At 45.1% G+C, this 27,008-nt stretch overlaps 2 protein-coding genes across 3 annotated transcripts; one reads left to right on the top strand and one right to left on the bottom strand.

Moving 5' to 3' along the window:
* Nucleotides 1-45: 45 nt before the first annotated feature.
* On the bottom strand, nt 46-25,406 carry cmss1 (cms1 ribosomal small subunit homolog). Of its 2 annotated transcripts, none has more exons than XM_030342593.1 (10): nt 25,286-25,406; nt 2,654-2,793; nt 2,225-2,299; nt 1,979-2,114; nt 1,818-1,877; nt 1,389-1,491; nt 1,224-1,284; nt 1,019-1,106; nt 616-704; nt 46-339 (listed from the first exon to the last, which is right to left on the bottom strand). In XM_030342593.1, the coding sequence occupies exons 1-10, from the start codon at nt 25,332-25,334 to the stop codon at nt 256-258; spliced, it is 885 nt and encodes a 294-aa protein (XP_030198453.1). In that variant the 5' UTR covers nt 25,335-25,406; the 3' UTR covers nt 46-255. The 2 variants fall into 2 exon arrangements, with proteins under 2 accessions (XP_030198453.1, XP_030198454.1); XM_030342594.1 differs by having other exon boundaries at nt 2,225-2,296.
* Nucleotides 4,572-24,607, top strand: LOC115532727 (filamin A-interacting protein 1-like). The gene is made up of 6 exons (XM_030342595.1): nt 4,572-4,811; nt 11,821-12,025; nt 12,226-12,396; nt 12,539-12,717; nt 18,986-21,758; nt 24,152-24,607. The coding sequence occupies exons 2-6, from the start codon at nt 11,858-11,860 to the stop codon at nt 24,344-24,346; spliced, it is 3,486 nt and encodes a 1,161-aa protein (XP_030198455.1). The 5' UTR covers nt 4,572-4,811; nt 11,821-11,857; the 3' UTR covers nt 24,347-24,607.
* Nucleotides 25,407-27,008: the final 1,602 nt, after the last annotated feature.

The following is a 27,008-nucleotide window of genomic DNA, read 5'->3' as shown; positions in this document are numbered from 1 at the left end:
AGTAGGTAGGACCTCTCTTGCTCAAAGTAAACAAACACAGGCCGGTTCCACTCTGTTCCCGCTCCGTTTATTAAATTCTTCCCAGTGGGACTCAGTGTTGACCTTGACAAATGAGCAAACATCAAAGTAATGAAAATGTCTTTTAAAGTACTAAATCAACACAATTAGCGGATGGCATTGTTACAGAAAAACACAACAGAGAACTCAGGAAGCCATTAAGAAAAGTTTGGAGCAATCATCAAAGTCAGCTTTTACTTAGAACAGGCCGATTTTGACCTTGCCTTCCCTGCATCCTTTGAGCGCCCCTGTGTCCAGCAGCTTCAGCAGGTCCACTTTGACCTGAGAATGACAAACATGCATCAGACAACATCAAATATCACCTGACAAATGTCCACTTTGGGCCAGAAGAGGGCAGCAGCAGCACATATTATATTCTGCCATTATCCAACCCATGCTGCTAGATGTTTCTTTGAGATATATTTAATGAGATATTAGAATCGTTTTATTTTTGAAGGAGTCTGTGACTTGCCTTGGCTCAAGCTTTTCAGTGCCAAGTTTAATCCTGCGTCTCTCTGTGTACATGAAAATAAATTATTTAAATAAAAATAATCACACCTCTGGAATATCAGCCATCCTTCTGTACTTCACGTCCCTCCAGTTCCAGTCCAGCACCAGGTGTGTCAAGGACTGCAAGCTTAAGCCCTCTAGATGAGGGGGTCAGAGTTCAAAGGTCAGAAGTCTTTCAGACTTGCAACTACCATGTAAATGTAACATTATGTAGCGCCTTTGACAATTAAGCCATCTAATAAAATATACACCTGAGAATACATGACAAGAATTGGCTGGATGATCTTTGTGAAGACGTTATGACTCATCAGCCGTATACCTCAATATTAATACTCGGAGACAAATTAGTAACCAAGTTTCGGTGGCAAGAAGAGTTAGCGCCACTTTGACTCAGTAAAGTACAAGCCATGGGGAGGGGGTTAGATGGAGGCTGTGGCTACATCAGGCCTACCTTTCTCTATCAGAGCCTGGAGCCTGGCAGGCGTGCCCACTCCGATGTGGGTGATCCCCTTCTGCAGTAGCTTCACCTGCTCCTCCACCTGAGCAGAATACACAACAGAGTTCACCCCAGTCCCCGGCTGCACCCCGATACCAGCCAATCAGTGAGTTCATAAGCCGGTGAATGTGGTGAACGGGAATGATCCTCTCCACAGTACCTTGATATGTTTCGCAAACAGTTTCATCACTTTGGCGTCGCCCTTGAAGGTGGTCAGCTGCCTGTTGTTGGGGACAAACCAGGAGGACACTTTAGAACCCGGCCGGAGAGGTACAGTACAGAGAGGGCGGACCATGTGACCGGCCGGCGGTCGGTGGTTACTTACTTAATGAGCTCGATGGTTCGCAGGGCGGAGCTGCAGACGATGAGGAGGGGCACGGAGTTCTTCTCAGTGTGCTGCTTCTGGACCTTGGCCCATTTGGGGCAAACTGAACGTAGGGAGGAAGTGAGTCGTTTGCGCACATGAGCACGAGCAGCATTGAACCTTTTTTCAACACAAATCTTAATTTCGGGTTGTACTCAATGGTCGGCACAAATTGTAGTCGCAGTGTAAGCGATCTTCTTCAACCTGAACATGCACGTAAGATTGCGGGTAATATGTCTTCAAAGTCGTGTTCCGGGAGAGGAAAATCACAAATTTCATGGGGGGAGGGTCCCCGAAAATGGCAGCCCTTTGGATCTACGTCACCATCTGAGACGTTCCGTGTGTGTTCAATGGGACAAAGGTTGAGATTAAACATTAAGAGCCACTCACCTTCTTTCAGATAGGAGGACAAGCTGTGGGTCAAGTCGTTGCATGTCAGGAAATTGGAGTCTATGAATAGATAAAGAACAACTCGATGAGTGAACTGGTCAACTTTTGTTATCTACTAGTTTGTTTCTCCTCACTGGGAAGCCCCCCCTCTCCCCGCTCACCCTTCAACTTCAGCTCCTCCATCTCGATAACGGAGCGCTTGTCTGAGAAGTAATCGATGACGGTCTTCTGCAGGTCCGCTGGGCGGCCTGCTTTAGGCTCAGACACCGCCAGAACGTCTGTGATGGTCTTCTTTTTCTGCACAAAACACACGTAGTCATACTTGTAGCCCACACGGAGGCCATGAGGACCAGCTTTAAACACGTAATTTCTTCTTCGCGCCAGCAGGGGTCACTGCAGACACTCACCCTCCGTTTCTTTTTGGGGTTCGCTGCCTTGTCAGCGTCATCTTGTTCCTTTTCCTGAACAACGATAGACTCCTTCTGTGGAGAAAAGATTGCACATCATTTAAAAAAATACGTATTTATGCCGCAGGAAATAGAATAAGCCTGTTTAAACAGAATTCTGGGCAACACATGAGCATTATTCATGTTGTTTGTGCAGTATATTTACAGGGTTTAGTCAAGTGCAAGACATTCTTTGGAACAATAAAACTTAATTTGCAGGTGCTACTAACTAAATAAAACCTCAGTGCGTCATGTGCTAAAAACTAAATTTAACATCAGTGATGTCATGTTTCCAAGAAAGCTTGTAAAACAATACGATTCAACAGTTAAATCAACCTCAGCGTAAGATAAAATAGCGGAGACTTCCGACCCAACGGCAAACAGCAATACCTGGCCAGCCTTTTTCTTCTTCGGTGCCTTCGCTAGCGGCTCTGTTAAACCCTTCCTCTTCTTCCCGGTTTTGGTCTGTGTCGGTTGCTGCTCTGACAGGCTTTTTTTCTCCTCTACCTCTTCTTCTTTATCAGACACATCTGAAAGAAAAGAGAAAAATGCACTCATTACAATGCTAGCGATTTACTTATAATGCGGGTGCACGTCTGAAAAGGACCAAGGCCACGGAGCTGTTTAAAGCTTAGGTCTGTCAGACGTAGGTCTGACCCAAGGTCAGATTGAGAAAGAAAGATCTGTCGTACCACACTGAAGTGAATCTCCTCGTTCTTCTAAAAGGCAGAATTCAACATAAACAGCAGAATACACCCATCACAAGTCACAGAATCAATACAATCTATAGCACGCACAGTCGTCCTCCCTTCGTCCTCCTCCACCCCTTTTCAGCCCAGGGCTCCGACCTCGTGCAGTGAAGCCAGTGAGGTGGGGCGACCGCAAACACTTACTCGTAAATACCTGAGCTTTAATTACGACCGGAACACGCCGGCCGCAGAACCCAACTATAGCCTAGTATTTCGGACCCATTGTCCTAGTTGTGCCAATACAGGTGGAAAATATTAAGTGCAGATCTTAATTTTACAAGGGTATCCGAGGCGATGAAGGTGAGGTGGGAAGGCGCATTCCTATACCTCTGCCGGGGGTTTACGTCGTCTTTTGAGTGGCCTGCCAGAGTCGTAATTCACACATGAATAAAACATCCTTCTGTGTGCACGCTGCTCGGGAGTGCTTGACAACCGCTATTCTCGTCGGGGCTTCAAACAAGGCCGCTAGACGTGAACATGTTCCACGGCTAGACTATGAGAGTGCATGGGAGGGTCAGCGGAGGACGGGAACGCCAACAAGCGTGAGGGATTGTGGTTATTATGAATATCCTTAACATCATCTTTGTTTATCATCCCTTTAGTTTGCAGCCCTGCAGGTCATGATGTGAGGCCAGGTACCCAACAGCGCTGTCAGCGGGGAGGAGAGGCGGGGGCACCCAGGGCCCAACAACGCCACAGCACGACGCTGGATGCTTCCCACCTTTGGGCTTTGAACCTCCCATCAAGCCAATTCGCCAATGGCACGGATACCGGCCTAAGCTAAAAAAAAACACACGCTCTTGCAGGAATACCAATGGCGTTATCCCCTATTAAAAACAGGAATCTTGCAATATTCATAGACTAGGCCTGGACTCTGCATGTAGTAGGTATCAGTCCATCTAAAGTTGTTTAAGGTCAGGGGTAGGATTAGCACCTGAAAAAAGCAATAGAAGTATTTGGAGGTGCTCACTCAGCATAGCGTTTCGCTGGAGACCTTAGCTGTAATGCTTCCCCGCACAGATTAAGGGGAGGGTATTTCCATGAGTGCATGGCCTTCGTGTGGAATTAACGGCAGTTGCGTTGAAGCTTTTATAAAAGAGTATATTTGGACAAAAGGGGTCAGGTGGGGTTGTGTGATGCATTTAACTCCCCTCCAAACTCTCTAGGGAGCTCTCGGGCGGGTGTCACAGCCGGCTTAAAATAACACGGTGACAATTCCTTACAAAGAACTCCCTGAACCCTCCCTCCCATCCTGCATATTGGCTTGGCTCTCCAAGATTGCAAGAATCTTAAACTCTAACGTACCACGTAATTTTAACTAGCCTCTCTTCTTTTAGAAGCAGCCGCTTGCTGCCCCCGCATCACTGCACTACTTGTGTGACCTGCCACTTCGTATCGGTGACCACGAAGCCCTCATCTTGTGCGTCTGTCCGCGATCCCACCCCCTCCCCCTTAAGCCACCCATGCAGTCATCTGCCACCAGTAAGGGGCTGTGTCTTTGCCTTCTGAGTGACCACACCCACCGGTGACAGACCAAGCCGACCGGGAAGACCTCATTGGATGACCCAGTCCCTTTGAGGGAAAAGAAAAAAAATAGAGATGACAATCTGGAGCATTCTAGGGACGAGACAGGGGCCAATGGTTGAGGACAAAAGGAGTGATGGAGGAAATATGACTGCAAGGATAAGATGATGGCTAGAAGAGCAATTAAGGACATAAAGGTGGATGCAAAAACACTGAAGACAGTTTCCATGGGGAAGAAATAGGCCTGACCCTCATACCTCCATATTGTTGAAAAGGTAAGTTACTTCTTACGTTATAAAAAGTGCTTTATCAGGATATATTCATGATTTTGAGTTTTGTTTTGTTCAGATGTATAAGGGTGTGTTTCAAACTGTCTGTGGTTCCTTGCATACTTGTCACTTAACATTTTAATACATGGGTGTCCTTCCCAATGTAAGGTGTATTTATTATACATCAAGGGTCGGTGGAAGAAATAAATGTACATCAAATCCATATAATTTCCACATCTTTTAATTTAAATAAATAAATGTCACATAAGGAAATAATTAAAACATTACGCAAATCTCCACTCTGCTCTGCCCTATGGTGGCCTGAGATTAGGATACCCCCATCTTAAATTCAGGGGTGCTGAAGTGGCAGCCAGATTGACGGTGGGGGTTTAGAGTCCCTGCATGTAATCTCTTTATTACCACAAAGACCACCCTGACAACATGTCAGAGGTCCAGCATTGCTAGATTTCCCTTGTGCGTGTGTTTCTGCTGATTCAGCAAGCCGAGCTCCTGGGTTGACGTGGTGGAGGAGGATGAGTATGGGATACCCAGGTGGGGGGGAGAGTTGGGCTGCATCATCCTCCCCAGGGAAGACTGCGAGAGCGCACCCGGCTAAGCAGGCAGGGTATACAGTATAGCCCAGAATCCATTCACACGTTTGCACATTGTGCAGTGCTGTTAGAATAGCAGCTAATTCAAATCAGTGTAGGGTATTGTCCAAAATTGCACTTCCCTGGAGAAGACTCCAATAATAAAAGCGATGCTAGTTTAGAAAGTACTACTATCACTATGAAGTACCAGGACTCTGATACTTTGCAAGGTGCTGTTGAACATAATCACCTGATGTAACCATGGAAAAGGCAACATATTTTCTAACAAAAGAGTTTAACTTTTAATAAACAACAAAACAAGCAGGAATTATTGTTTCAGATTAGCTCAAATTTGCCAAATGATAAAAAAAAAGAAAAGAAATTTGCTTGGTGCCCTCACTGTGTGAAAGCTTGGGGTTATATGTTCTTGGATGACCCATACGAAGCTGAACACCACAGATATCCCTTAACCCTTGACCGTGGCATCCCCAGGCCAGATGGCGGTTGCAGGGGAAACGATCTACCTCTTTATGAATATATACTAGGTCAATGCGTTTCGGCTCAGATTACCCAAGATCAATGAAGGGGGAAATGGCTCCACCGAGCCCATAGGCAGAGAAACAGGCCGGCGCGGTTGCCTTTAATAGATTATCAATGGAGGTGACTGGTTTTAATGGGTGGTCGATGGCGCGGACTAAGTTTTAATGGGACCCGATAGATTGTTTTCAGCAGGACGGCTGAATCGTCGGCGTACAGATAACGCCTTGAAGGTTGATTGATCGAGGATATGAGGGGCTGGTTGCAGGCACCCTGACACAGCGGCGGATACTTAAAATGCTCCCCTCCCTGTTGCCCTCCCCCTGTCGTTCTGGGGTGATTATCCCATGGGAACAGATAAAGCTAAGTGGCCCCAGAAAAGCTCTTAATCGCTGCCATACTTTACTCCATTAGTCTGATTAAAGATACACCGCACACCTGTGGAGGGGCACAGGACACGGTGATTGCAACCAATATGGTCCTTATAACCCCTTCGCAGCTCATCCAATTACCCTTCATAGAGGGCCTACACACACACGGGCGCGCGCACACACACACACACACACACACACACACACACACACACACACACACACACACACACACACACACACACACACACACACACACACACACACACACACACACACACACACACACACACACACAGGGCCTGTAAGTCCTGTGTGGAGGCAATACTGCGGGATACTTTTGTTTATGGTCATGCCAGGATTTATGAGTTTCCACAAAGAGCAATATCGTACCTTCTTTAAAATCGATTTGAAAAGGGTTGAACAATCGATAACTAATCCAGGGACAGGTTCCTATGGCCCAGTTTCGGGATTACACTTATTGGTCTTGGAGGCCTGCAGTTTCCTCTTTGTAAATTCACTATTGAGCATGTGTTATTGTTAAATCAATAGCGGATTTAAGGTACACTTACAATGTACAACAAGCAGCGTGTACTGGAATGAGACATTACGAGCAAAATAGATGAAAACAAGGGGGGAAACAACCATTTTTGATTGCTTACAACATTCAGCCCGTTCTTTACTCTCCAACAGACAAGTCTCTTTCCAATTCGCCATAAATATTAGGAGGGGAAAATAAATGTGACCGTTCTCATGTTACAATTTATTATATATTTGACTGTTAGACCTAGGTTGTTAAAACGGAGAAGAGGAAATTTATCTAATATGGAATAGAAAAGCCTGTGTATTAATTTGATCTTGCCCACTCGGGGCGTTCCAGTATTCGTGTTAACAGCACAGCAGTGCCAAAAGGTTGCACAGAAAGAAGGTGGCCACCAGGGGGAGCACCAGAAGCATAGAATGAGAAAGTATCTCATTCTATGGCCAAAGAAGTAAAAGACAAGGTAATTACTTTGATATAAAATGATCGTTGGCTGGCAAACTATCGTTGTGTTCTTGGAAATTTTATATGTCTATTTATATTTTTAATGGTTCATGAAGGTCTCATGGGCATGATGTTTTCTAGTACAAGCAGATCCCTGGTTGACAGCCACAGCGATAAATCCAAAAACATTCCCAAAACTTTTCTGAAGTTCAAATTCGGTTACATAGCCAGCATAGATCTTAATCAAATAGGCAAGTTTGGGAATATCTTGTGCTTGTCCATGGTTGGTGTCTGTGTGTGTGTGTGTGTGTGTGTGTGTGTGTGTGTGTGTGTGTGTGTGTGTGTGTGTGTGTGTGTGTGTGTGTGTGTGTGTGTGTCAACACACAGCTGGTCCGCTTCACTTAATAACAGACAATACCGAGCGACCTCCACTCTGACCTGTGATGACATGACAGATGTTACCCTTACGGTGTGAGTGTCTTTGGGGAGACTTTTATCAGTTTATAGCCATTTATGTGGAGGGTGGGGGGGGGAAGGTTGCGATGGGTCAAGATCGGCTGCCATCTCTTCGCATCATTTCTAAGACGTAATGCATTTAGTGGACGCTGCTGTTGTAGAGCTGCGTCTAAAGTAATTAGGGACGGTGCTTAATCTGTTAAAGAACACCGGATATGTGGACCTTTTCATGGGCCAGACTAATGAGTACTAGTGTTGGTCAAGCCATGACAACATCTCTAAAGTATGCTTCAGTTGCCTCTGGTGACCCGACCTTATTATGTTGTTGTTCTGCTCCACAATGGACGGAGTCTTTGGCATATGCGTCAACGCCACTATTACCATACTTTTGCAACTTACTTCTTCTGCCAAACCTTCCCTTGCGAAGCCAAGCCGTAAAATCCCATCCAGTTAATGTTTCAGACGCTATATTTCCCTCCTTCGCAATATTCTACTTCCAAAATTGATTTTCCCATCCATTTCTCCCCGTTGACCAGTGGCGGGTATCATGTGGATGATATTTGTAACACTGTGCTCTCGCCTTTCACTCTCCATCCGTTAACACCACGGGCCTCTGATGCAATAGCAGAGGAATCTAGGATCTGATATCAGAGTGAAGATAGAGGTCAACCATGTAATGTTTGAAATGTGCACACCACTCAGGTGCACACACACACACACACACACACACACACACACACACACACACACACACACACACACACACACACACACACACACACACACACACACACACACACACACACACACACACACAATCACCATGTAGTGGTAGAATTTCACATGTCTTGCCCATTGGAGGAATGACCTTCTGTCAAGGAATCCTAACCAAACCCCTCGAACCTCAATAAGCAAAAAAACACACAATTTCCATCACTGCTAAAAAATGTATACCATATCTCATTACCTCATGGGCCTCAAAAGAGCTGTTATGCTTTCAGCCTAAGTCTTTAGCCTCAATCTCTTGATTAATGGGCGTGCATGACCAGTTTACACAAAAGACTAAACATTTAGAAAGTTTCGTCTACTAAATAAATTGCTAAATCCAATCTGAGGATTATGGAATATAGCTTTTCCACTGATAATATAAGGATAATATGAACATAAATAAGCTGTGTGTGTACGCATTACCCTCTTTTGCATTAAAATAGGAGTACTTTTTAGGACGAGGGGCAGGATAAGCGCTGTGTGACCTCATGCAGACATTAAATGGGTGGCTAAGTCTTGCCCTTCTATTAAATCTTTAGCAACCGAGACAATCGTATGCTACACTTTAAAGACAAATCAGGCTTAAGACGACGGAACGCTGTGCAGCACCTTGCCATCAAAGTGGGGCCAACAGATGAAGTGTGTGTGCTTTTATTTTATCAAATAGCTACATCGCAGGAATGGATTCAATCACAAGTTGAGCCAGAGGATCATATTGTAAATTCCAAGAACTGTTCAAAAAAGTAAGAATCAAGTAAGGAAAAAATATGAAGAGGGATGGTGTTATATGGCAGTGCATGCAGTGTTGAATAGACTGCAGTTCTTCAAGCGTTGTTGGGAGGACTAGGATAGCTGCAGTGTCAGGAGATTTCATTGATCAAATCGTGAGAAGGAGAGGAGAGAAGGCCAAGTTCTGATACTGAATACCTTCGTGTGAGCCCCGAAGAAGATGTGGTGCTCGGGACAAGGTGTATAAATTCCACCTCACTAAAACCCAAAGAATATCCTCGTAGTTACGTAGTGAAGCTTGCTAAGCTATTTTTTATGTTCTCTGGTGAATGATAGCCGTGATTTTACAATGGATACTGATTCACAGAAAGTATGACTTCCTCAGAGTTCAAACAAGTGTTTCGCCGCACTACAGAATCACAGTCCTTTAGTAAAAAAAGTACACAAAGGTTTAGCACCGCTATATATAAATATTTGTTCAAGCAACTCACCTCAAGCTAAATAAGTATATATGACTACCTTTTCAACACCCCAACACACACTAAGCCTGGAACATGGCTGTTGCCAACCAGAGACTTGGATCATGGCGGCACCAGGCTGTGCCAACTTGACCCTGGCTCAGAGAGCCATGGTGGGCAGCAGCAGTTCAGCCCATTCCCCTGTGACAGGTGGAGGACGTGGAGCAATAAATGGATGGCCTAAGACAGACCGGATAAGGCCAGGCCAGGCACACTCAGCACTGTATTAATGGCTTCATGCACAGCCGATAAACTCAACATGCTTTATTACCGCTTACATAGCACTGTTGGAAATGTCAGAAAACAGTTAACGATGAATAGTCTCGGGTCATGACCGTACTGGGTTAACTGCAAGCTTGCTGGCAGTATGAAATTGCAGTGTGCGTGTTAACGGTCCGGGGTGATGTATGTGCACGGAGTGTCTGTAAAAATAGAGTGAGGGTTATTATTTGAACGATTTGGTGGTGTTAGGATGGAAGTGGGTGTATATGAGTATATTGGGGATGCAGACAGGCAGACACCTTAACAAGACACCTGCCAGCCAGACACAGTGGGCTAACCCTGCCTACAATTGAACTCAGATCTCTGCATTTGCACAAAAATAAATATAGGACATGTACTTGCTGTGCTTGTACCTGGTGTGAATGCGCCCGCGTGCGTTTATCAGAATCATAATGTGCATGTACATCTGTCGACAAAGTTTAGTACTGTCAGTACTGTATCGCAAATAACTTTGCTGTTCACACCAATAACGATATTAGTCAAAATGAATTGTTTTTCCAGGTAACTCATTCAAATTGAAGTCTTTGTGACCATGTGAAGACATAGCTGCAAACAACTATTTGTCAGGTTACAAAAAGGACAGGAAGTAGAAGAGGCCATGTTTGGGTTCAATGTCCTTTGCAATGAGCCAAGAAACCCTCCACTGTGTTTATGACAAGACCTTCCATCAACCCTCTTGATAGTCTAAACAAACAGGGAAGGCAGAGCTGGCTCCATCTGTCTCGATGATCGATATCAACAGACCCACTCAAAGACACCGCTCACTCTCCATGTCTGGAGAAAAACAGGGGAAAACAAGAGGGATGCTATGCAGGGGGAAATGTGCAGTTCGTGCCTCTATCCTGACAACGAATCGAAGTCTAAAGGATGTCCCTGGCTACGTTCCAGCCACAACCAATGGACTAATGTATCCATTTCACCCCGCTTTTCTGGGGTTGTTACTGAACTGATGTTTTTCCCTGATGTACTAGCATTTATCTTGTTTAGCAAGACCCAAGGCTGCTCACAGGCCTTGATGACAACAAGCAGCTGTCCCCAGACTGCCTGCGCCTGCGTCTTTGTTCAGGCAGGGTGAGAGGAAAACCCAAAAGGATAACCTTTAGAGTGCTTTCATATCTTGTATGAGGAGCTCAAAAAACAAACAAGCACTTTTTTGGTGTCGCCTGTATTCCCTTTGTAGATTTTGTGTTTCAACCTCACGGATACTTTTGTGATGAAAATTTTGGAGGAGATCCCATGATCGACTGTTATTCACAACCTGCAAGGGCTTTCATTAGAGCACAAGCAAAGGAGGCCAAACACATGAGGTCATGTTCCGATGAGATTGTACAATATGACGTTCGCTTTGCCCCTCTAAATATGGGATGAGGAAACCAAGCCAGAGAATGCCAGCCCTAAGTAGTATTTAACTATGGTGATGCACTCGCAGTACAAACACAGACAAACACAAAAGGCACGCACGCACTAGACCGCCAGAGGAATACACTGCAATAACCAGCCCTCATATGGTAGGAAAGTCTGAAAACAAGTTTCTCCGAATCCCGAACCTACAACCTTGACACAAAGCGTTAAAGAAAAACCCAAAACTGTTGGGAAACAGGCTGCACACAGACTACCTTGGCGTATGTCCACACAATGTTCCCTATGACCTCATTTATGTTCATGTGGACCCCACGGATGAATCTGTGCAGGCAACTCTCTGATCGGCTCCACAACACTAACCCCAAACGGCTCCCTGCATCATGAACCCCTCAACATTGTTTCCCTTTGTGTCCCTAGGTTGCTTCCAATGACTTTGAATTGAAACCATAGCAAAATGGCTGACCAGAATCACATTGGTATCAAATGTGATAACTCTATCCAGCATTTGAACAACGCCCCGAGGGGATGCGGTGGAAGAGACACCAAAGAGTCGAGCAAGGGGAAAGAGCTACATCGAGAGGACTTGCTTTGCCTTCTGAGCATGTTGGAAGGAGAGCTACAGGTGGGTGTGATAATGAACAACACATTTCCACATCTGTTTCCATCTTTCATGCTTTTTGAAGAATAATCTACAACTCCGGGAACAGAAAGCAGAGTTGAAACATGGTCATAATGACTTCATCCTCAAACAGTTCAAACGGCTTAAATTTGTTTACGCCACTGAATACTGGAATAAAGGCTCATCTTGGGGTTTCTCACCAGGCCCGAGATGAGGTGATCACTGTGCTGAAGGCTCAGATGACAGATGCAGCTCTACTGGAAGCCCACTATGCGTTCAGAGGCCCAGAGAAAGTGATCCGGGCCCTGCGGAGGGACTCGCTTCAGGCCCAGAAAGACCAACTGCAGGACGTCTATGAAAAACCTATGGCTGAGGTAGGGACCATTAGGGACCATTGGCAAGAGTACAAGCACACAAAACTGATGCTGATGAATAGGATTTCTTTTTGTTACTTACTACGGAGATCCCCTACCCTGGATTCATAAAAACAAAAGTCTTCTCTTCCTTACATCTCAGCTAGATCATCTGGAGGAGGCCCATAGGCGAACTTCGAGGCGGATGTTGCGCCAACTAGTGGAAGTGGAGCGGTCGCACAGCGGCGCCCTCAGCAGGCTGGAGGAGCAGGAGGAGATGCACCGGTCCTTCATACAGAAAAGTGACGACCTCACGACTCTGTTGGAGCAGGATCGTGAGAGGTTGGTGGAACCAAATTCAGTACCAATGGATTTCAAAAGTAATTGCAGCAAGATGCAATGATCGAGTAATCTTGTTTCAATTGAATCCTAAGCCATTCTTTTGTAAACAACCATTATCGAGTAGAGCGATAACAAGGCTGTATCAAAACAAACCAGATGTGGCGCTCTCATCTATTCTTTTGCAGGCGCATTAGGCGTTTGTTGGTCTACAGTAGTTTTCAATCCTGAGTTAGACAGCAGAGATGTTGCGGCCACTGCTTTTTAAAAAGAATGTCTGTGACCCCAGACCTGTACTTAGCCTTGCCCTACTCAGACATAGGCCATTTCATGCTCGGGCCTGGTTGGGGTGTGTGGGCAACCCGTCTTCGGTTGCTTCGCATTGTAAAACAAATAAACATGTGCACGCACACATGCAATTATGTGCACGTACTGAATTGGCGACCACTATCAACCTCGTGCCCAACTCCAGACCACATGCATAGGTTTAAGGCTTTAGCTTATGAGAGCAAATGGGTTTCTAATGTAACTTCGCTCGCAGTCAGATGTGGATTTTACCCATAGCGAGGCATACCATGAAGGTGGTCACTGGCTCTGTCGTCTCCCCCAGCACTCGGGGCTTGTTGTGCACTGAGGTTGTCCGGTTGCCTCGGCTCATGTACCACCAGAGTCTGCTCTGTAATCTAGTAGCGGACTGGACCCGCCACTGGGCCCGCTGCCTTGAGGGGAGACGACAAGTCTGGTGGTGTGTGCCAGCTTGCAAACGTTCTCAACTGTCTACACGAGCACCATCTCGATCAGAGAACAGGAATAGTCCCGGGCAGCGTTGCGAGTTCAGTCTATCCTATTCAAATGCATTGTAGAAAACCCCTAAACATGCACTCCTAAAAAAAAAAAAAGAACCTTGTCCAAGTCCATCCTGTCCTAATGATGATTAATACATAAGTAGACAGCCGGTCTGTAGTGTGGGGAGAGAACCCCATGTTGCTCATACATTCCTGGCTGCAAGAACACAGAGGGTTTTCATCCACTGGCCTTCCCTCCTCCACGCAGACCATTAGGAACATGTGTCTCCAACATATTGTACTAGTTTTGACCTGAACTCAAGTATGGGCTGACAGCATGATGGACTTTGCAGCAACCAAAAATCCTCCCGTCGGTGATATAATGTCACTGTGTAAGACTGCCGCCCGCACACCACCCTGCGTCGTCTTTCATTACTTTATCTGCAGTCCTATTTCGGTGCAGGAGGATAAACTCCATCTGGAAACTAGAAGTGTTTCTCCTTCTTTGGCTCTCTGGTCTATTCCCTTCAATCCAACATAATCATTGTGCAGGTATTGATGTGTATTTGTGCACACACACGCACGCACACACACACACAAAGAGTGATGACTTCCTTTGCTTTGTTTATATTTGATACGAGACTCAAACAAAACTGTGACATTGTTCCCTTTCTTCGTCTTCCCGAGAACACGGATGTGGCTTTGTGCCGGCGGGGCCCCTGCAGGGCCGGAGTTCAGGGAGAGATATGGTTCTGAACCACTGGCAGATATCCAAGGGCCTAACAACACGGGTCGCGTGGCACTACGCCTGTCACATCCCCTTCCATCCGTCTCACACAGCCCACATCTCGGGCTGCGGCAGCCTAAATATTTAGGAGGGAGTGTTTCCGCTCCTCCTTGGGATCCTCTTCAGCTTTTGGCTCTTCCTCTATCCCCCGGATCTTGTAGCCCGAGTGAGCCACTCAGCCCTGGGGCTTAGTACCAAGCCAGACTGGGATCTTCTCCCTGGTTTCTCTGAATCAAAAGGTGCCGTGTGCGGACCAGATGATGCGTACTCCCCCGCAACGCATGGAGACGATTCAGGCCGTGGCGTGTAGGGAGATAATCACCATGTGCAATAGTATGATCCCCGTTGCGTGTCTGAGGACGATTACGTCGCTGCATAACAATGCGGCAATCTGGCCGCCTCAACCCAAAGCCGTCCAGATCATGCTCAGAGCCTTTGATTTATTCCGAAGATGGCCAATCTCTGGGACTTGACAGGTTCTCAGGGTTAACCAGACACACGTGTTTGCCACACACAACGCATGTTCTCTCATCTGTCCACTGCAGCTCTAAGTCACAAACACTTCTCAAACGCTTTCCTACACCCGCAAACCACTTGAAACCATTTCCTGTTTGTAATCCCCCCCTCCTTCCCCTCCAGACCAAGGATTGATGTGGGCCTCTTTATCAATAAACGGCAATAGAAAGGGATGAGCTGCAGGGATGAAAAAGACCAACAAACGTTGTACAATGAAAAGATGTGGCCCATGATGAATAAACAAAGCTGATACATGAGAAAAGATAGCGTAGCCCTTGGTTAAACGTTACATGACAAAATGAAATGCTTGCTCGGCCCTGCCCAATAGAAACAAGAGAAAGTAAACTTGGCGCTGCCACTGTGGAAAAGCCACAGCTGTTCTTATCCTTCGCCGAGCACTCAAACACATCAGTCCGCTGCCCAATCCAGTGTGTCAGAGGAGATGTGCATAAATTACCAGGAGAATCTGGCATGGCATCAGTCGACAGAGCAGAACCACGGCTGGAACTTAAACTGTCGGGCCTATTCATTAGCTCCGCCGAGTATGGGAGTCTAGGTTAGAAGCATTCTTTCAATTTCATTAAAGCCCCAGAAAAGAGGAAAGGAGAGAGAGAAATGTACAGGGCAGTCTGCGTGGGACTGCTGTCCCTTCGGACTGTTTAATTGGGTACCGTGTTCGGTTCCCTTCTGCACGTACTAAAGGCCATAAAAAAGCCATAATAATTTCAAGTACAAAATTTGACCTTGGGACCTCATATGCAAACCAAATTAAAAAACAGTTTGGAGCTCGTTCCACCCCTGCTGCCTTCTCACTGACCCTATTGAGCCGTGGCATGTACAACTGATAGCTTTGACGCAGACGGCGGCCAAAAAAAACATTCAAACCTCAACAAGTTCCCTAAGTCCTTCCAAATTATACCTCTGCTACAGTAGGAGCTATGAAATAAGAGGACAGTAGCCCTTTTACATAGCGGGCCCGTGACATATCAGCCATGTTTGAGGGCTTTCCTGGAAATGGTTTTGAGGGCTCCAATCATGCGTGTAATTGAGGACAAGCAATGAAGCGGCCAGCCCTGCCTTTAAGGGAAATGGGACCTTATGAATCTTGGTTTGTGGATAGGAATCACTAGGACCGCTCACTTACATTCCAGGACCAGAAAACATTTTGTATCCTTAAAAGAAAAAGAAAAGTTCTAAATGCGTTCTGCTCCCAGATTTGAACTCTACAGTTCCTGTAGACGGAATACAATAGACACCATAGAGAAGCATATGGGTCCCTTCATGTGACACAATGATAGACAAGTGTTAAGGGTAAGGTAAGGTATGACACAAGACTGTCAGACTGACATGCTCTTCCTCCATTGGGTGTTAATGCTGACTAGCACGGGCGCCAGCAGAGTCAACGCTATAAATAGAGAAGTTTCCAGTGTGTTCCTTTAGGCAGTTTAAAAGAAAAATGCCTCCCTGTTGACGAGATGTCATCAGGGAAATATTTCACCCTTAATTGGGGACTTGCGTGAGTTGCACATAAAGCAAGAGACCTCATCCGCACTACTCTTTATCGTAACTAGTCGGGAATGCATGCAGCAGTCCTATAAAATATGCAGCACCCCATTATTAAATTGGATGTATTGTGATTTTACGAGGGGAAAGGCCAGTTTTCCTTCTCATATTTTCAAGATGAGCAGTGCAAAGAAGCAGTGCCATTTGTTATATTTGCCCGCCACCTCAGCTGATAAAAGTTAACCGTAGTATTTAATAAAAACTCTGATTTACAGACAACACAGAAATGAGTGGAGGCCAAGTGAAGATTTGCAATCGCAAAACTAAACAAGGGATAAAACAGGATGGGAAACTAACGAGAATGAAGGAATGATGAACAGGGGAAGAGAGAGAGAGAGAGAGAGAGAGAGAGAGAGAGAGAGAGAGAGAGAGAGAGAGAGAGAGAGAGAGAGAGAGAGAGAGAGAGAGAGAGAGAGAGAGAGAGAGAGAGAGAGAGAGAGAGAGAGAGAGAGAGAGAGAGAGAGAGAGAGAGAGACATATGGATGTAATTGTGGGCCAACAAGATGATGATGTCATCACTCAGTCAGGTTATCAGGCCCCAGGCACGGCAGCTACAGCGCAAAACATGTCTAGCTTTTCAAAGGACAGCTCAGAGCACAGTATCTACAGGATATGATATGGCCAGGAGCACGGTTCCTGGAGAGTCCTCCAGTCTTTTAGTGCAGGGGAGGGGGGGGGGCCTGCTTTTGTTCATAAAATGTTTACCGTGGCCAAGGATACAAAATGAAAAGTCGTAGCCGTTGTAGTTTGAACTGTGACTCAAGGGTTAAAGCTACGTACCCACCCAGCCCCAGCCCCCGCCTCTCCCTCCCTCCCTCCCTGCCTCCCTCCCTTCCTTCATCCTTCCCATTAGCCCCTCTGGCATGGCTATACCATGATCTCATCTGGAATGGGCTGAAATCCAGTGAGACACACACATACAATCACAAGTACACACACACACACGCACACACACACACACACAGCAGAGGAGACTGTACAGTCCCATATAAGGACTTTCTGATGATGTAAGAGGCGCCGTGGGCTGCCAGTGAGGCTCAGTGTGCAGAGCACTTTTCATAATGTTTGGTTTTCTGCATGGAATGTCCACATAGCTGGGAACGCCGGCAGAGACAGTGTGCGAGTGATATCGGTGGGGGGGATAGGGGGGAATAAAAGAGAACGTTAACTCTCAGGACCTAAGGACAGAGGCCATCATCACAGGTAGGAACAACTGCAAGATTCTTAAACAATGAATAGTATGCACTTGAAGAAGTTTAGGATGAAGTAAAATGAAAAACTGTTTTCTCTGGTACAGGCTAAGATAAGTATTTCAGCCATAACATCTGTTGAGCTGTAGCGCAAAGGCTGTACTTAAGGAGTTACAAAAACAATTCATATAGCATGATTACTACTTCAATGTGGGGCCGTTTGATTGTCGAAACTTGTGTTGAAAAATCCCAGGAAAGTAATTTAAATTCAGAGGAGCTGCCTACTTTTGTGTAGCATTCCTATGATTCCAGATTAATATAGGATTTAAACACATTGTGGAGTGCTATTTAAGCTCCACAATTTACATACAACTTAAAAAAATATAAGTTGTATGTAAATGATTATTTGTTAGAACCATGACATATTGTAGATAATATAGATACATATTTCGATTTGTTGCAGTAGATGAATCTCGAAAACATATCACTTATAGACTTAAAGCCTTGTAGCGTTAACCTTCTAACGGATTCCACATTCAATCATGCTCTGCAAATCTCTTTAATGATGGAAACCACTAAATTGATGAAGGATTTCACTATTTTACCATATTAGCCTGTGACACGAATAATATCAGAACCTAGGAGTTGGAGAAATGGATCATTATTGCCGGTTTCTCACTTTAAGCATGAAGTTGGGACATTTTCTAATTCCTCTGGTGCAACACAGGGCACACAATTCCTATGACTGTCCTCTACTGTTATAACACAGCTACAACATCTTGCCTACATCAACCAACAACAGAAGACATGAACAAATAAAAAGGGTGTTCTAAATGCATGTGTATTCTGGCGTGTGCCTGGAGATCTGTGGAGATTGACAGGACTAGGTGGAAGGAGCCAGTCTGTAATTACTTATGGAACAGGGGGAATTCCTGCCTCGCTATGCTGGCATAGAGGTACCGTTAGAGGGACGCAGAGGGAGGGTGATGGTGTGCAGTCTGTAGAGTACTCAAGGGTAAAGGAACTTCTTAATTAACAAACGCTCCCTGCCATGGGACCATCTGTTGTGGCAGTCACAACATCCTTCTGAATGCCTGCCACGGAGGGGTAAACCCCCCCCCCCCCCCCTGAAAAAACACTCACCCACATGTGGCTACATGATGCAAAACAGGGCCAACACATGTACATTTGTCCGCTCAGACAAGGACGTGTATATAGAAACAGAGGAAGATGAATGGCTTCCAGGAGAATGGGCACGCATCAATGCCTTTACAAGAAATGATGTCATTGGCATAGGTTTTTCCTGTTTAAGGGGAAAGTCCTCCAGTTAAAACAGCGGTGCATTATAAGGAAACCAGCTATTAGGATGTTATTTTTAGCTGCTTAATGTGAACACACCATTCATTTGTTTCATCTCAACTCTTTTGTAGGCTCAAGTTACTGATTGTGAAGGAAAAAGAGTATCGGGAGAGGAAGGAGGAGGACGACGAAAGAGAGGTCTTGGTTCTGAAAGACGAGCTGACCGCGCTCAAGCAGTTCGCTCTGCTGGTGGTCAAGGAGCAGCAGAGCCTGAGGGAGGAGCTGGAGGCGGAGGGCCGGCGTGTCAGGGAGCTCACCGACATCACCGACCACGCCAGGCGGGAGCTCAGCGCCACTCACTCGAGAGCGCGAGAGGAAGAGCTCAGGGCCCTGCGACTGGAGGCCGAGCTACGGGACCAGGCGTCCGTTTACAGCCAAACACAGGAAGCCATGACTGCCAAACTGGCAGACAAGGACGCTCAAAAACAGCAACTGCGACAGCGCCTGGCCAACCTCAGCCGCCAGTTGGATGAGCTGGGGGGGACGAGGGCCACGTTGAGGAGGGCGGAGGAGGAGCTGGTGGAACTCAGGGAAAGGGTGAGGTGGGCGGAGGACGGGGATGAGGGAGGAGCAGGGACGGCAAGTCTGCTGTCAGAGGTGGACGGCCTGAGGAGGAGAGTGTTGGAGATGGAGGGGAAGGACGAGGAATTGAACCGCATGGGGGACCAGTGCAGGGATCTCGACCGCAGACTGGGCAGGGAGATGAGTCAGAGTCGCAGCCTGAAGGCCGAGGTGGACAAGCTCAACGGCAGAATCAGTCAACTGGATAAACTAGAGGAGGCGTTGGTCAAGAGCAGGCAGGAGTGCAGCACGTTAAGAGGAAGCCAGGACAGGGAGAAGAGTCTTAGCAAACAGTTGTGTAGCGAACTGGACACACTGAGGATCCGGGTTAGAGAGCTGGAGGTGGCAGAAAGGCAGCTAGAAAATAGTGAGGTGGCGGTGAAACAGGACCTTTCCAAGCTCAGGGCCCTCACTGTGGTTCTGGTAGAAGATAGGAAGTCCATGTCAGAGAGGCTCCGACAGGCTTCAGAAAAACTTGGTATGGAGAAAGACCAACAAAATGAGCAGAACTCATTGATAACAATGACAGAAAAGCTGAAAGAGGAGATGCAACAGGCCCTGAGGACTAAGGCAGATTTAGAGGCCAAGATAAGAGATATAGCAAAGGGAAAAGATGAGCTCCAAACCAGACTACACACAGAGGAGGGAAAAAATAGGGAACTGCAGAGCAAAGTCAATACTATGAGAAGGAGGATGCAGGTCGTGGAGGACAAAAGTGAAAAAGTGACAAAAGAAAATGGAATGGACATCAACGAGCCTCTGACACACAATTCTAACCACTTCGACCAAACAGACAACAACAAAACAGCAGAGCTGAGCCAGGAGGTGGAGAGGCTCAGAAGGAAGCTGCTTGAAAAGGAAGTGGTGGAAAGTGAGCTGATGAAAGCCGAGGAGGACTTTGAATCCCTGGAGCTGCGGTTCAGGAAGGAGCAGGAGAGGTCCAAGGCTTTGACACAGGAGCTTGGCGAGGCCAAGAGGGAGCTCTCCAGGTTCCAGCTAGCAGAGAAGCAAGAGGTGAACCAGGAACACGCCCTCCTGCGTCGCCTACAGCAAGAGCAGGTGAGATCAAGGCTCTTGGGCCGGGAGGTGGACTCTCTGAAGGACAAACTCCAAAAGTTGTTGGGAACAGACGAGTCCATCTCCAAGGTTCAAATGGACCATTCCACCCTGCAGAGGAAACTGTCCCTCCAAGAGGCCAAGAACAGAGAGCTGGCCAGAGAGATGGAGGAGCTGACCAATGAGCTGGAGAGATACAGACATTTCAGTAAGAGTCTGAGACCTGGAGTGAACGGACGCCGGTTTTCTGACCTTCACCAGTCCACCAAGGAAGTACAGACAGAGCAGCCAGCCAGCCAGCCACCTGACTACAGACATCCTGTTCCTTTTGCTCACGATGAAAAAGTGAGCGAGCAAAGCGATGACGAAGATCTAAACCCAAACGAGGATGAAATCCTCGACATAAGCGGTTCACTGCAATACAATAACACAAAAAGCTTATACCCCACAAATTACAATGTCAGAAGATACAGCAGCAACTCAGCCAGTGACACAGAAGAATTAGTGTATGGCAACCCTGTGAAGGATATGGTCGTCACTCAGACTCCCGGGCAGCCAGTGCACATCAAAGTAACACCAGAACCTGGACTCAACACCGCCACGCTGGAAATCAGCAGCCCCACAACAGACAATGCAGCATCCTACACCAGCACAGCCGTAATCCCCACTACCAGTGTACCCCACAAACAACGAATCACCATCATCCAGAATGCAGCTGTGTCGGCGGTGAAGAGCCAGAGCTCCCCAACCAGCCCAGACAGAGCCCTCTCCCCACTCGTCACCGGGCCTCTGTCTCGAATGGTGAGCCCGAATTCATCACACCCGGGAACCCCTGATCACAACAGCTCCCCCGTCCAGATCGTCACCGTCAGCACGTGTTCACCAGAGCCCACCGAGATCATTGGTCAGGCTGTGTTCCGTATGAGTCCAGAGAGGCAGAACAGCTGGCAGCTCCAGAGGTCCACCAGCGCCCAGGCCAGTCCTAGTGTCATCACCACCACGGAGGACAACAAGATCCACATCCACCTGGGTACTCCGTATGTCCCCGCTCTGAACGGCACAGCCCACGGCATCCCGAAGCCTGGGGGGTCGTACTACTCGCTCAGACAAGAGCAAAGGACTCAAGTGATGACCAATGGCTGCCACATTAAAAGTGCAGGCAAAATTACTAGTAGCATCACTATAACCCCTGCTACATCCCCAATCACACACCCCTCAAATATTACAGTAAGTGGCCTTTATGAATGAGTGATTCAACCACCATACCAGTCATGACTCCCCGAATAAAATCTACTAATGACTTAATTGCCTGCAGGCTACAACAAACATCATTGCAAAAAAAAAAAAGGTTTCTCACCTATAGTAACCCTTTTATCTTCCAAAAGGTGACCCATTTTAACATGACTTCCTTCTAAAATGCTTTGGTAATACATATAAAAGATGAAAAATACTAAAAGCGAATGACTACGGACAAACCAAGTGTGTTGTTGTTTTATATTTTACCAATACAGTTTGTTGATTAAAAATGCATTTTGTTGGTTGTTTTTTCATTCATGACTTCATCCACCGTTTAGAAAACATAATCATATATTAAAGATAGTTTGCTAATAATTTTGGTTATAATTATTTAAAAAATGCAATTATATTTCATAATAATGATAAATACACTAAAGCCTAGCGATTTAAAAAGTTTAGACAATGGCCTTGGGTTATTTGATGTTATATGGCACCCTTTTGTTATTAAACTGGATGCTGCTAAATGTTGACAGTTAAGGGTGTTATAGTGTGGCAAAGATTTATAATTCAGAAACCCATGTCATCAACTCTTCATCTCTACTACCACACCTTACATTTTCCTTACACCTTACATTTTCAGCTGCCTGTGTGTGCATCATCAGTGTGATGTGTTGAGTGCCTACTACATGATAGAGTGGAAAACCCTGTTTCATCCAAGCTGCATCAGTAAAAGCTCACTTGCCTATGAAGATGGACAACGAGCTACTTTTTCCAAAAAAGTTAACTTGAGAAGTGTTCATCCAGAATGATAAATACTACACATTTTCCAATAATAGATAAAATAATTCTTGAGTCCACGATTCGCCAACAGATCTAAAAGCAATAAGGTTTTAGATCTGTTGGCGTAAAATGGACTAGAGAATTATTTGCCTTTAAGAGGCAAGCTAGCAAGTCCATACCATTACCATACCATATCTAAGCATTTGCCTTCAGTCTCATATAATGCTGGGTACACACTACAATAATCAGCCTCATTTTATACCAAAGTTCCTCCTTCTGGTCAGTAAAGCTCCGATTTATTTCTGTTTCTAATCCCAGATTATCCTGTGGTGTGGGGTATTTTAAGAGTGCTTTTTAACAATCGGGGCCTCGCCAATTCAAAACTGCAAACATTAAACATGTTCAATATTTATGATCAGATATCGTGTAGTGTGGGGGGAACCCCGACGACAGCCGTAGACGCAGGTAATATATTTTTAAGTGGGACAGACGATAGCCTATTGAGAGCCACGCTGATTTAGCGTAATACCAACAATTCATAACAGAAGCCATAGCGACAAAAGCAGGCTTGGGGAGGTCTTCCGAAATGAAGGAACAGCTTGTAGAGGTTAACAATTTCTGAAAAACCGATTGCAAAAGCTTCTTCCTGACCGTCGCCGCCAAAATTGTTTGTTTACACTAAACAAACAATTTTGATCGCAAGAGATTGGCGAGATTTACGGTTTCGAAAGTTGCGACCGGGCTGTTGTGGTTTGGAATCGGTTAATTTTTGTTGTGCTGTGTTGGCAAAATCGTTTCCTTCCACACACAAAAAAGAAAAACAGCTAAATTGATCGTTAGGTGTGTGGTCCCACATTTCTCAATTTGCATCCCCGCCCACCTTAGTGTGTATCCAGCATACGTAATGTTATTTCTCTCCAAAAAATAAGACTTTCTGATTTCCCCCGGAAGTCTCTCTTTGGACTATTCTATCATTTGTGTTTGAAAAGCCAATTCAAAATGCATAATGTAACTATGGGTATTTTTATCTATGCACGCCACACACACACATAAAAAATCCTTACACACACACTTGGCATTGTCTCAAAACTATCCGTTGGGATTTAGGTTTTGGTGTTGTAATAACAGATTAGCTAATTCTTATTGCACATAAGGGCCGCTGTTCTAGCTGACAGATGAGGAAAGAGAAGACGGTGAAATCACTGGTGCAGCTGACACCAGATGATGCGTTTAACAATATACAGCCCGACAGAGGCTTCATGGGAATTTCCACTGGTGCGACATTTGGTACAGTACCAACCAATGAGCTATCCTTCTCATTGTCCTCATAAATCATATGGTTATTAGGGATTTCTTCCAAGCATATGCAATTCAAAGTCTTTCAGTTATGCTTGCTTACTTGTCAATTGCCAACGTTAATTTATATTAATATAAAATTAGGTCTACATATAGAACATTTTATGAGGTTTTTTTCAACCCTACCATAATAATAATTAGAGTTTCCATGACAAATGAATTAACTTTTGAACTGCAGAAACGTTTCTGGTGTTGTTGCTTTTTTACACTGTGCATGTAGCCTGTAACAAGTCTCTTCCTCTGAACAGATTCCACTGGACTCGCAGCCGAAACCTGGCTTGACAAGAATACCCAAACCAAAAGGACTCAACAATAACAGAGGAACAAACAGAACTTTGAACACTAAACCGAGTCATGGAAATAATTCACCCTCCACACAAACATGGAAAAGCAACAGCTTCAGAATGGCCAACAGGCCTAAAGCTAAAACTGTACCTGGCTAGATGCAGACTTTCATGAGGCAATTGTACTTTGGTATTCAAACAATCCATTGCAATGGGTCAAATGTAATGTTTTAGATGATTTTGTTGATTTGTGAGATAGATCTAGACCAAATAAATGCAACAAAAAATGACAGTGAGCATTCCGCTCAGAATGTCAGGAACTAATGTCTGCAAGGTCCAATGTGCGTTTTATGATTAATTTCCAAAACGTAATTATGATTAATTGTGTATAATGAAATAAATAAAACCTTTGACCAATCAGAATGCAATTATTTGTGTATTCAATGCAGCCTTCCAAATTAAACACATTCCGTGACTGGATATCTGACAATGGTAACAGGCTGCCCTCTATTGTAAAGTATAGGCATTGACGTTTCGGCATGAATGTCGAGTACCGTGAAATACATTGAATTACTTTGAAATTACCAATCTTGGCTAAATGTGTGGAACGATATAAACATTCGGTTTGCAAACTAGATTATAATTAGTTCGGAAATATATATAGATGGAGACGATTTAGACCAGATAATAAGGCACAAAAAAAACCGTTTCACATAAACTACAATTACCAGAGTTCCTTTCGCCTAGAAGTCGGTCCCCACATGTGTGTTCACACATGTGCTGCAGTAAACACAGGCGTGTTGACTGCATTTGAAACCATAATAAACTGCTCGACTTGTCTACAGTTAGAAATAGCCTTTACATTTAGAAAATGCCTTAATCATAGGACACGTTTATTTAATGCGTGTGTCTACAGTTTCTTCCAATAATTTGCTCCAACTCACAGCTAATGGTATAACGTGAGCTAACGTTAGCTTAAAGCTGCACACATTTGGCCGAAGTTAAGGGCTTCAATGTTAGGTGGCATCATCATCATTAGATACTACATACTTAACGAAGTATCACAGAAGTTTCAATTGACGACGTTCAACAATATACCTGAGTTACCCCCGTGATTCCACCACTCATCGCCCAGATCGTCCCCCATCTTCTTCTGGTGTCGTCAGTCCAATCCAAATCTACCGGGAGAGGCTGCAGAGCTGCGTTCACAACACGCCCGTCCACAATGCTTTGCCTTATTAAAAGTAAGTAGCCTATCCCGAATACATCGGTCAATCCCTCACGAATGGATATGTATATTATGTTTGTATATTTATAATATATAAAATATTTGATTTCATGATTATTCCATTTTTCCCTCTGTTTATATAGCTAGGCTACATGTTCAGAATTTATACAAGAGTCCTTTTTAAATATTTGTGATATTCGTCGCATGGGATTGATTTGAAATCAATTCATCAAAGTAATTATCCATATAGAAGTTAATTTAACTAACTTCCCCAATGAGAATCTAGAGTCTAGATTATAGAGTCTAGATGAGGCTCTAGAAACTTGATACTCATTAGTTAAAACTTAAATACATCTCTTCATTACTTTAATTGGCATACTCTAGAGTTTAGAATTAAAGAGATTGAAGGCTTCTTTAAATATCCCATTTATCAAATAAAAATAAAGCTACAGTTCTAAATCAAATGATTTCTACAGTTTTCAGGAAAAACATAACGGCACGAAAAAAGAAACTTAATCCTAAATTAAAGTCTTTATCGCTCTCGTGGGCCATTTCTCCTTAAACTTTAATCAATAGTTATTATTGGGCAAAAGAGGAGATGAATATGTTATACATCTCAAATGTTGTACTTTTAAAAGATGGAAGGCGTATAGTCAAGAGAGAACCTCATTATTTACAACATTAATCAGGAGATTGCCCCATGGCCACGGAAGCTATAGTAACCTACCATTCTTCTGTGTGTGTGTGTGTGTGTGTGTGTGTGTGTGTGTGTGTGTGTGTGTGTGTGTGTGTGTGTGTGTGTGTGTGTGTGTGTGTGTGTGTGTGTGTGTGTATTTCTTTAGGTCATACGGTTCATCACATAGATCCAGTGTAACCATTTCTTGAAATTCCCTGCATTGGGGAAAGGATGGCTGTTCCCCTCGTCCAACACAGAGAGGCAGGGTGTCCCCCCTTTCTGCAGCTGCAGCAGAGGGAGGGGTGTCGGGGAGGGGGGAGGGGGGAGGGTGAAGGAGGGACAGGTCTGCTGGGAGTAATTGCATGCTTTGTTGTGTTTCTGTCGAAATAACAAAGTTCTGGCTGGTAGATGCTGTGAGACATTTGATTAAAGCTTTGCCACCAAGAGTGAGAACCGGCTGATTACCGAGGAAATTATACACGATCAAAATGTTGTGCAACCCTCCAAATGGGAGGGCTGGAGAGAAAGGGAGAGACACGGAATCCAGAAGAGCAGAAAGGAAACAGGAAGTGTACACACACACACACACACACACACACACACACACACACACACACACACACACACACACACACACACACACACACACACACACACACACACACACACACACACACACACACACACACACATTGAGGTCCAACGACAATCTCACAGGACAATGGGCCATAAATAGCAGCTTTGTATGTAATTAAACATCTCCGCTAAAAAAAGGGCTCATTTCACACACATGCAATTGTCGCCTTCCGGTGTTTGCCGGCGTATCCCTGAGCAACCGTATCTCCATTTTGTATATCATTTCCTCCTCTGCATACCTATAGATCTTTGTTTGGTTGTCACCCGATTACTTTGTTAAA

This window comes from Gadus morhua, chromosome 20, assembly GCF_902167405.1.
Source record: "Gadus morhua chromosome 20, gadMor3.0, whole genome shotgun sequence".
In the NCBI taxonomy this organism is placed as follows: domain Eukaryota; kingdom Metazoa; phylum Chordata; class Actinopteri; order Gadiformes; family Gadidae; genus Gadus; species Gadus morhua.
The sequence above is the reverse complement of the archived record's forward strand: the minus strand, read 5'-3'. Positions and strand labels throughout refer to the sequence as shown.